General features: G+C 28.3%; 1 protein-coding gene across 1 annotated transcript; it reads right to left on the reverse strand.

The window, feature by feature from the left end:
- Positions 1-297: 297 nt before the first annotated feature.
- On the reverse strand, positions 298-11228 carry LOC145829374 (protein TEX261-like). The gene is made up of 6 exons (XM_082937147.1): positions 11124-11228; positions 6792-6871; positions 2716-2869; positions 2409-2476; positions 1939-2044; positions 298-1813 (listed from the first exon to the last, which is right to left on the reverse strand). The coding sequence occupies exons 1-6, from the start codon at positions 11191-11193 to the stop codon at positions 1701-1703; spliced, it is 591 nt and encodes a 196-aa protein (XP_082793273.1). The 5' UTR covers positions 11194-11228; the 3' UTR covers positions 298-1700.
- Positions 11229-12391: the final 1163 nt, after the last annotated feature.

Genomic DNA, 12391 nt, shown 5'->3' on the forward strand with positions numbered 1-12391 from the left:
ACATTTTTCTAGGAAAATCTTGCAATTTTAGTCTTATATTAAAGGATATTTTCTAAATTTTTTACCATTTTAAGGCTTTGAAAATTAAGGAATTTTGTAAATTAGAACTAACAAACTCTAACATTTTGACCAAAAAAACTGACTTTTTTCCATTTTAACCTAGAAAAAACGGACTTTTAGTCATTTTGACCAAAAAAAAAATGTTTTAGCCTGACCCGTGGCAAACCAAGAACTAAAAAATAATAATACAATAAACACTGTCAGCACTGTCATTAGTCTATTTTTATTAAAGCACGTCAAAAATGTAAGCAGATTATTAAAGTACTACACAATATTGATAAGGATCATAAAAAAGGTGTAAAAGATTTAGGGTTCGTACGTAAAATTTTGAATTTTTAGACTGACGTTTTTCCTAACCTTTGTTGATCGGCGCCCAGTTGAGCTTATATTAGAAAAAACGAAATAAGGATAAGCTATTAATTTAGCCTACTAATAATATACTTTCTTAATATAATTAATTTTTAGAATAAATTAATTCAACTAAATAGGACACTGAAAAAAAATCAAAACTTGAACTGTTATGGAGCTGCTACTGACATATTTAACATTTTATTTTCAGAGTGATAGTTTTTTTGTTATTAATATTTTAATAACATTTACTATACCAACACTAACACACTCACTTTATGATGATCCCTCTCAATAATAAATACACTTACCCTTTTAAAATATAATCCTTGACCGCGTCAATCAAAAGTACATAAATTGTAAGGAAGTATTAATTAAAAATTTCTTTAAAAAATTCAGAGTTGTTCAAGCATTTATACTATCTATAAAGCTTACAAAAACAAATTGTTTAAAAAAAAAAATTCACAATTTAATGGTCTATTCTAAAACATCTATTCTTAAATTAGTTTGAGAAATTCGAAAATTTTCAAGAACTTGATCGGACAAAAACTGATATTTTTGTATATTTAATATAATAAAGGCTTTAAAAAACAAAACCTTATTTAGAAAGAATTTCGCAATTTAATAATCTCAAAAAAAATAAAATTCATAAATTATTTTTAGATATTCCAAAATTTTCAAGTATTTTAACTGACAAAAACTGACATTTAAAAAATTAAAGCATTTTAACTAAGGAAAACTGACTTTTCACCCACTATTTAAAAAAAACATTTTAAATCTGACACATATTAACCCTGTTAAACTTGAGTTCTTTTTTAAATAAATCAAAACATTTTTTTAAAGATTTCGCTCTATTTTCTAACGATGCTGCTTTTTTTGTCATAAAAAATTCAAGTTTTATAATAAACATTCCGACCAAAAAATTGTATACAAATCTAAAAAATATATCAATGGAAAAACAAAACAAATACAGTAAATTTAAAATGGTTAATTTAATTTCAATATTCTGATAGTAGAATTTAATTGATGTTAAAAACAAACATAGTAAATAATAAATCTAGTAGTTAAAAATACTTGGTATACTAAATGAAGTATGTTCACTAAAGAAAAAAACACAAAATTTAGAGGTTGAAATGTAAAAAATTTCAATTCTATACTAAAAAAAAATTCCATATATGTTATTATACCAGAAAATAATAATTAGCAATAAATCACTTATTAAAATGATTGATATACTAGTTTATATCATTGAAGCAAGCTGGATCATGTATTCTATTCATTTTGTTATCTGTTTAGAACCTTTTTTGTCTGCCTAATAACGCATCCTTCGTATTTTGGAAAAATGACAATATTGCTGACCGTTTCTTTTTACCTTTAGTCATGTAGTGTCCAAGAACATCTGTCTCTGTGATAAAAAATTGAAACTTAAAAGAAAGGCGATTATTTTTAAAGTCAATTTTACAATGACACTAGCTTAAGATTAACGATAGTGAATCAAAATAATTAATGATAAATCAAATTCATACATACCTTGACCATAAATCATATGATGAGGCAAAACGTTGTCTGAGGCAGAAAGTGAAATAAAAAACGTGAATGGTATTAACCACAAACACAAAGTGAAGTAAGAAATTACCTGCAATAATGTTCTTTTGAAACATTTCTTATTACTAAAACTGAAATCTAAGGTAGAACTAATTAAAAAATATCTATTGCATATTTAATTGAAATAAAAAAGTACTGTGTGAATTTTTTAATAAATTTTCTTCATCGTTTTATAATCAAATCAAATTTTGAAGAAAGAATTAATTAAACCTTGCAAACACTAAAAATCTCTAAATATTCTAATTAAAGACTAATACTTTTTTCAAACAAGATTTAACCCTTAACCACTAAAAATAACATGTTACAAGTTTAACTGCTAAAAAAAAAAACATATATATAAGTATAATTTGGTAAAATATAAAAAAAATTTATGCTTATGTTTTACAAAAACTAACTTCAGCAAAGTTGTGGTAGACTTCAGCAAAAAATTGAAATGCAAGATAGTGGTTCACAAAAACAAGTGCTGAAAAATACTGAAAAACTTATCAGTGTGTACGAGTTATTCTTTTAATCGAATTGCAAATAGTCAAATATTTTTTTTCATATTTTACTTATGCAACCTATTTATTGAAAAAAAAATCGATAACTACTTAAAACGAGATTTTTATATACTTGAAATACAATTATTTACATGGTGATGATAATAAAATAAGTTTAAACTGAATCAAAGCCATTTCAAAAACTAGTATTTTTTAAACTAACAAACGTAAATAATAAACGGTGATGAACCAATCTCAATAAACGGAAATCTACTGAGCAAATTAAATCCGATTGCATTAGTAAGCGAACCAATTCCTACCATAACAATTGGAAAATCTTCAAACAACCACAATCCAAAGTATACAAGACAAGATATCTGCATTATAAACAATAAAACTGTTTCGTTGATTAAATTTCGTAATTGTAGTTTTATCAAGATAAAAAACTGTAAAAATTTTAAAAATCTAAGCTAGTCTTTAGATGAACTATTCAATAAGCCAATATCTATTTCGGCCATCATCAACAAAGTTGAGATGTTCAAACCATCAACAATAAATAATGAACTTTACATGACCAACAACAACAGCATCCGTAAGATCAAACGAGCACAGACTATAATCTCGCAATAAGCTGACAATGTCTGAGACGTTTGGCTGTGTCAACTTTTTCAACTTTACTTACGGTCGCTTCAGTACTTTGTACTTGGTATGGTCACAACAGCGGTTTCTCGCGACTATGCAATCTGTTTCTTTATCATCAAACACATCTGCTTCTAAGTCTTGGTCTATGATCCAAAAAAGTATATACCAGAATGCCTTGAAATCTTTGGAAAAAACAAACATACCAAAAGAGACTGCTTTAAAGAAAACATCAATGTGTTGCTTCCTCATTTAAGGAATAACAACAAGCTCATGTTGATTTTCAAGATGACCTTAAGCCTGAGTCTTAAAAGAATGCTTGAAGCTAGAAGGGCTAACGAGTTTTAGTTAAAAGCTAGTGCTCGTATTTAAGATGCTGTTTTGACAGAGAAAAGACTAATTCAGTCAATGAAGAAATAAGAAAAGCAGTTGGACCGACAAATATTTTTACATCAACTTTGAATTCAAAAACTTAAAAAAATATTACACATTAGGAATAAACAGTTATGTAAATGGGTTCAATATTTTTCCCTACAATAGTCTACACAAAATATTCTTACTGAAGATGCATAATACAACATGGATAGTCTACCAACGGTGGATGACCTGGACTTTAAACCAATAACAGAAAAACTCAGTAAAGCTATAGTATAGGAAGACCTTTAAATGTTTTAAAATACCATTATATTGCATGACAAAACACTTTTTTAATTATTTTATTTTATTATAATTTGAGATGGCTTTCGGAACTAACATATTCCCCTGTCAAAAACAGCTTATATACTCATAGAATATGTAAAACAACATAATCACAGTAAAACTAAATACTTTATCAAAATACTCAAGAAATAGTCACGACAAGTAATTAACACAAAATAGATTGTTTGAACAAAAACTAATCAAAATAAAATGGATTACTTAAATATGTCAATTATGTACTTCACAACACGACCAGCAACAACGCATCCGAGACAACTTACGAACGGTTCGTCCTTATTAGGACTCATCAGGCAGGCATAATTGGGAGAAACTACTGTAGAGATCTTACCAAGCGGGGTTAAGTACAAAGTACTAAGGCAACCGTATGTGGGTAAAACTTCAACTTTACCCTTAAACGGTTGCTTTGTTCTTTAGATTAGACAATAAACCATTATAGAATTACAAATTTTAATAATTTTAAAACAGTTGTAAACTTTATTAAAGTTTTCACAATATGCACAACTTTCAATGTGTTTAAACACTGCACCATTAGTTTGAATTGCATGCACATAAATTCTTACAAATAGTTGTCGTTCATTCTCACCGACATACTGGTTGTTCAGATTGCCTGGACACGTAAACTTCTTTACTTCTTCAACAACACAACTTTCATATACATAATTTATTAAATTCTTTAAAAATTATTTCCCTATGTTTTTCTGTTTTATACTTAATTTGTATTTTTACCCCAATATCTTCAAAGAATAATTTTTCTGATGTTTTTTTCTAACAGGGTGTTATTAAGAATTAAAGCTATTGTTTAGATGGCTCTTTAAGTAGCACCAGGCAGTGGTGGCATACCAGTCGACTCGCTTTGTCATTGCAAGTCATGCTTTGTACCCCATCTACATAAAATTATATTCAAATTATTGAGGGAAGGTATGGTGCCACAAAACATGCGTGATGCTTAGATCACAACCTTGTATAAAAACAAAGGTTTTGGTTCAGACTGCAATAACTACAAGGGAATTTCTATTTTTGCAATTATTTGTTAAGTTTTTGCAAGAGTAGTTTTTCTGTAACATCAGAAGCAGGTCGAAAGAGTTAATCCATTGTCTCCATGTTAAACCTAAAGTTAAATTGTCTAAACCATCTACCACCGACATGATCTTATTTATACTACAGTTACAAAATAAAAGCAATTAACCAAACTTGACATTATACATCGCTTTTATTGTCCTTACTAAAGCCTTTGACTTAGTAAGTAGAGAAGGACTATTTGCTATAGTGATGAAGATTGGATGTCCTCCAAATTTACTGCATGTTATTAAGTTTATTCACACAAACAAAAGCGCAATCATCCAATGTGATGGGAATGTTTTTAATTCATTTGATATCAAAAGTGGGGTAAAGTGTGCTTACTTGCTTAAACTCTTTTAAACCTTCTTTTCAATGCAGGAAAAACACGCTTTTTGTTCATCAATTTAGGAATTAGCTCTGTACAAGAACTGATGGTCGCTTTTTCAACCTTCACATCTGAGAGCAAAGCAAAATCTTTACTAAACTACGTGGTCTTCTCTTTTCTGATGATAACACACTCATTGCTTGTTGTGTTCAAAACCTACAACATTTACTGAGTCTATTTTAATTGGCATCCTCAGATTTTGACGTTACAATTAGTCTTAAAAAAACTAAAGTCCTAAGCCAAATAACACATGTTTTATCATCAATCAAGATTAATGGCAAGAATATCAAAAATGTAAAAATTTCATATACCTATGCTCAAATAATGCATTAAACGCAACATTGGATACAGAAATCACTAGTCGTAGTGGTAAAACCTTAGGCAATTTTGCTCGTTTGACTGCAAGAGTTTGGGATAACCAAAAGCTAAGCATTCACACAAAGACTAACTTTTAAAGCTCTAGTGTATGCAGTAGCAAAACATGGACATTGTATAGCTTGAAGGAGAAAAAAATCAACATCTTTCACCTACAATGCCTCTGTCACATCCTTAAAATTGCATGGCAACAAAGGATCACCAATGACAAAGTGTTGAGTTGTGCTAATCTTACCATCATGTACTATACCCTCAGTCAACGCAGTGTAGAAGCCATTTTGGATTTTCTGAAAACTACCCCAATGTAAAATGTGTAAGGAACCCAAAAATTGCAACCTTTAAGCTTTTAGCTAGAAATTGTTGAATGTTCAGAATAAAATTAAACTAGAGGTAAATCACAAAAAAAAAACATAAATTAAAGAAATACATCTGTAAAATTTTCTTTAGATCGCATTATACTCTAAGCAATGTGTTTTTGGGATAATTACTAGACTTAAAAATTTTGCTAATGTTTTTGCTGATTTATCTAATACGAGCGTACCAGATGTCTTGCAAACTGGACAATGTCTTAAACGTTGCACAGCAAAAGACAATGCTGACGCCACTGATCAATACCAGCAAATGGTTGCTTCATGTCAAAGGATGATAAATTGTTTGTAGATTAAAGACTGCAGGTTTTTTGGTTGTGACTGACTGATGAGTCTTAATAAGGACAAAACCAGTCTCAGAAGGCTTGTAGTCAGATGATCGAATTGGTGTGATCAACCCTTTTGCTAAACTTAAACTAATTTTCGGAAAAAAACAAATGTTGGATCCCGCTACAACATTCAGTATGTAATTTCTTTTAAAAGATAAAAATATAATATAAATTTTTGGCTTAAGATGATAGGTAAAATTTTAAAACTCACAATTAAAAATAAACCAATGTAATTAAAATTAATCTAAAAATAGCTGTTTTTTCCTAATTTTTAGTATCAGTAAGTCTGACTATTTTATCTTTGACAAAAACAACTGATTTAAAAGTAAAAACATAAAAAAAAATTATAGGACTGAATAATACACTTATAATAGACATATAAATAACTATTTTATGATAAAAATGAATACTTTTTTTAACTTACTATTAACATCCAATATATAATTCTTTTAGTCATCACTGTGTATTCTTCTATTAATTCAGCCATGTAATATAATAATACACCTAATAGTTTTTATAACTATAAGACTTTAATCAAAAATCCACTTTTAAATAATTAAAACTAAATAAATTCACAGCTTTAAATTTTGAGGTCTATGGGTTGGCAGACAAAAAAAATTTAAACATTAAAACAAATCAAAAAAGCGGTTGAACAAGGTAGCCTACTAATTAAACTGCAAATTTTGAACACTATAATTTAAACTACTATTATTAAAGTTGATAATTCATTATACATAATAAAAAATATAAACCTATGTTTTTAATAGCTTAATCTTAAAAATAACAAAAAATATTTTTTTGCTTTTTTATTTAAAGTATTAAAATTTAGTAGAATTTTTTTAGTACACTTACCAACTGCTAATGTATATAACTGAGCTAAAACATAATATTAACATTTTTGAGCGCTTGATGCATCATAGTGAGTTTAAATTAAGTACTTTTCAAATAAACACTGTAAAGCTAAGAAGTTATAAAAATTAAGTAATAAAAATTATCACAGATGTTCTTGTGCTAAAACTTTATTCCGACTAACGGCGTTTCACTGCTCTTAAATAAATTTAAGAACAGATCTACGGAGTCTATAAAATGTTAACACACATTAGAAAAAAAGCAGAAAAAAGCATGTATAATTATGTATAGTGTTTATCTAGGTAGTAACTATAATGGACTATAAATGGACTTTTTTCTAATGCTTTTTTTCTAATGTGTGTTAACATTTTATAGACTCCGTAGATCTGTTCTTAAATTTATTTAAGAGCAGTGAAACGCCGTTAGTCGGAATAAAGTTTTAGCACAAGAACATCTGTGATATACATTCCGATAAGCTTAGCTTATCAGGATCTCCAGGATTTAACGCCTTATAACGTTACATCTTGTAATAAAAATTATATTTTTTCAGCATAATTAAGTAAACGAAAACTTAAGCTGTTAAAAATGATATTATACAATAAGACAGTGCTTCTGAAATAGGGTTCCGCGGAACCCTAGGGTTCCGCAACGCCTCTCAGGGGTTCCGCGAAGCCTTTCGAAATTAAAAAAAATCATTAAAAATTTTATGTAAAATTAAAATTAGGGGTTCCGCGGAAAAGTTGAACTTTAGAAAAGGGTTCTGCCACTAGAAAAAGGTTCAGAAGCACTGCAATAAGATATACAAATCATGCAATTTCAATAAAACTAGATACATTTCGAGCAATTCTCATCAGTAGAGTACAAAGGTAACAAGAGATAATATTTTACAAACTTATATAGTGACCAAGTAATCAAAAGATTAATAAAAGACAAAAGCAATCAGTAACAGTTAAATTCATTTCAGTTTACTTACATTATAATTCATCTAAAGTAAAGCTATACATCAATATAATGAAAATAACTTTTAAAATGATTACTAAAATAAAGAAACAGCATAGACAAAATCTTTTTGCTTACATAAAACAGGTTTTCTTAACAAAATACAAATTGATTTTAGTTGAATCAAATGAAAAGCATTACTAGAAGTTTTAAAATTTTTAAATACATTTAGATTATAACTGTTTGCACATGTTGGATTATTAACCAAATGTTCTGCAATGGATGAATTTTAAGATGCATTCAAAACCTCGCCTGGTTTATCATCCGTACTTCTGAAGAGCAAAAAATTCATTACACTCTTAGGAACATGTTCTTTTATTCTTTTCATTAACTATCTTGTTGTCAATCTGATATAGATTGCTTTACAACAGCAGCTAAATTGATAAATTACCCTACTTTTATTCAAGTTGGATATTGGATCTTTACCACTTGATGTTAATAGTGGTTTTGACGTGAAGATAATCTTTGGGTTTGCTGCATAATAAGTATTTCTTATCAATAGTCTAATTTTATTTTCTAACATTACGAACATTAATGAATAGAAGTTTTAAAGTAACTACACATTTTTCAGGTCCTAATGTCTTTCTTTTATCCAAATTCTTCAAAATTAAAAAAAAATTTTTGTTTTTTCTTATGACAAACTTTATTTATTTTAAATCTAAAACTTTACATTTCAAAGTATTTTTATAAAGTAATTCACACTGTTAACACTAGTAGTTGTCTTGACAATAGTAACTTTTTCATTTATTGTTTACATTAGCTTGATTTATACTTAAGTTTGCACTGTTGTAAGGAAATTTGATAGGTGCAAACTAAATTTATATGCACATGCTAATGCAAAGATTTTGCATTGAGTTCTTTTCTCAAATACCGAGCTGAGCTCACTTTAAAACCACTATTAACATCAGGTGGTAAAGACACAATATCATACTTGAATAAAAGTATGGTCATTTATTAATACAGCTGCTGTTGTAAAGCAAGCTATGTTGGATTAACAACAAGACATCTAAGGAAAAAGATAAAAGAGCATGTCCCTAAGAGTGTAGAGAATTTTTGCTTTTCAGATAAGAAGAATGATAAATCAGTCAATGTTTTAAATGCATCTTAACGTTCATCCATTGCAGAACATTTGGTTAATAATCCAACATGTGCAAACAGTTATAATCTAGATAGATTTAGAATTAATAAAACTTGTAGTAATGTTTTTGATTTGATTTTACTAGAAGCTATTTGTATTTTGTTAAGAAAACCTGTTTTATGTAAGCAAAAAGATTTTGACTATACTGTTTCTTTATTTTTGTAATCATTTATATGTGATATTTTCATTATATTGATGTATAGCTTTACTGTAGATGAATTATAAAATAAGTAAACTTAAATGATTTCAATTGTTACTAATTGTTTGTCTTTTATTATTCTTTTGATTATTTGGTTACTATACAAGTTTGTACCAGTAGTTATTACGGCCATCATCAACAGAGTTGAGATGTTTTTGCCATCAATAATAATTAATTAACTTTACCCCAAGTTCAACAACAACAGCATCCGAGACAATCCTACAACCAGTTTTGTCCTAGTTTTGACTCATCAGGCAGGAATAGTCACAAGAAACCGCTGTTGTGATCTTAACCAAGCGGGCTTAAGTAAGTAAAGTTGAGATGATGGCGCGGAACATCTTAACTCTGTTGATGATGGCCTTAATAACTACTGGTTGAAACTGATCAAACAAGCGCAGACTATAATCTCACAATAAGCTGACAATGTCTGAGACGTTGGGCTGTGAATAATTTAGCTGTGTCAATTTTTTCAACTTTACCCACAAACAGTCGCTTCAGTACTTTGTTTCAGCGGTTTCTTGTGACTATTCCAGCCTGATGAGTCCTAATTAGGACAAAACCGGTCGTAGGAATGTCTTGGATGCTGTTGTTGTTGATATTTGGTAAAGTTCATTAATTATCAAATAAGTTTGTAAAATCTTATCTCTTGTTAGCTTTGTACTCTACTGATGAGAATTGCTCAAAATATATCTAGTTTTATTAAAATTGCTTGACTTGTATATCTTATTGTATATATAACTAGTCACTTATGTTCCAATGAAAAGATATTACAATAAAAGATTTAGAATAGAATTAAAATTATAATTGTAGAAATTTAGTTGGTGTACAATTAATTAATAAATATAACTCAATTAAACTTGACATCAACTAAATTCAGATAACCATGATTTTAACTTCAAACGTTTTATATTTGTTTATTATTAAAATTTAAATAAATTTAAATGTGTACACTTTTTATTTTATAACTTAATTAACAATGAATTTCACTGCACTACCAACAACAACAATATCCAAGACTACCTACAACCAGTTTTGTCCTTTTAAGCACTGATCAGGTAGGCATAGTTGCGAGAAACCACTGTTGTGATCTTAACCAAGCAGAGCAATGAAGAGACCCGTTGTGGGTAAAGTCCAAAAAGTTTATGCAGTGAAATTGTTCACACCCCAATGTCTCAGACATTGTCAGCTTAATGTGAGATTTAAGTCTATACGCTTGTTTATATCTGTTTTAGCCAGTATTTATTTTAGCCATCATCAACAGAGTTGAGATTTCTTTGCCATTAAAAGTAAACAATGAACTTTACTGCACGACCAACAACAACAGCATCCGAGACAACCTACAACCTGTTTAAGATCACAACAATGGTTTTAACGCGACTATGGCTGCCTGATGAGTCCTTAAAAGGACGAAACTGGTTGTAGGTTGTCTCGGATGCTGTTGTTGTTGGTTGTCCGGTGAAGTTTATTGTTTATTAATGATGGCAACAAAATCTCAACTCTGTTGGTGATGGCCAAAACAAATATTTAATAATTTCAAAATAAATTTTATCATAATAACTAACAAAACTCACCTATCCCAAGTGTTAAAAGGCAGACTTGGAAAATTAAGGAAACCCATGATAACATATACAAAAAGAGCATTACTTTTCTAAAAATTAGAAAAACGTAAAATAATTTATACCTACCAAAGTACTTAAATTTTATTGCAAATAAAATACTAAAAGTAAAAAATTCTAGGAAAATTTTTAGGGATGACATACAAAAAGAAAGTTACATATTTGAGATAATTACAACTTAAAATAAATAAAAACTTCAAAAAAAATATCAAAAGATTTTAAAAACTTTTTTTTAATTATTTAAAAAGTTTTAAATTAATCCAACCTCTGTAATTTACGGGAGCTATCATTTCTAATCCAAACATAATTAATTTGATCTTTACTAACCCAATCACTTTTAACCCGATCACTTCTAGCCAGATCAATTCTAACCTGATCATATCTAACCTGACCATTTCTCGCCAAATCATTCTAAACGAAAAATTTTTAATTTGATCAGTAGAAATTTGTCAATTTTTAGATTATTATATCAGTTTTTTTATTAAAACAACATAATCTTAACAAAATTGTTTTAATATTAAGGGCATAGTAGGGGAGGTCTACCTTGATTTTTACAAGTTGATCTTTATTTTATAGTTTTATCTGAGCTTTCAAACATTTTTAACTGCTTGAAAATTTTTAAATAATTTTTGAGATTTGAGCAATCAAAGTCGGTGACCTCTACAGGTTCCTAATGGAAGGCACAAACTAAAAACGCAAAAAAAAATACCATTTCACTAAAATTCTATCTCCTCGTAAGTTCCAACATTTTAAGTCTTTTAAACTATAAAATGAACGTTTCCTGAAAGTTTAAGGTCTCTAGCTCAAAAAATGAAGTAGAAGATTGATTTTCAGTGATTTTTTAAATTTCCGAGAAAATTAACCTCAAAAAATTTGCAATTCATACTTTTGTATCGGAAACCTTTTATAAAAATTACAATATCTTAAAAGTTATGTAAAAATTTTTAACTCTAAAAAAACTGGCTTGTACTTCAAGCTTTCATATAAGATCAAATGTTTTTTTTAGTAAAAAAAAATGTTGGACCCCCCACCCTATGCCTTTAATCTATTATACTATGTTTAAAACATAAGAAAAAATTAATTTTTATATATGTTTACCTGAAATACATTGTTAATAATTATTTTATTTTACTTAAAATAATTTCAAATTATTTTCTTTATTTTAATTTTTTCTTTATATGAATCTGAAATGGAAACTTATTTTGATTGTAAAGTACTATTTT

This window comes from Thalia democratica, chromosome 1 (genome assembly GCF_965202585.1).
Source record: "Thalia democratica chromosome 1, ktThaDemo2.hap1.1, whole genome shotgun sequence".
Lineage (NCBI taxonomy): Eukaryota > Metazoa > Chordata > Thaliacea > Salpida > Salpidae > Thalia > Thalia democratica.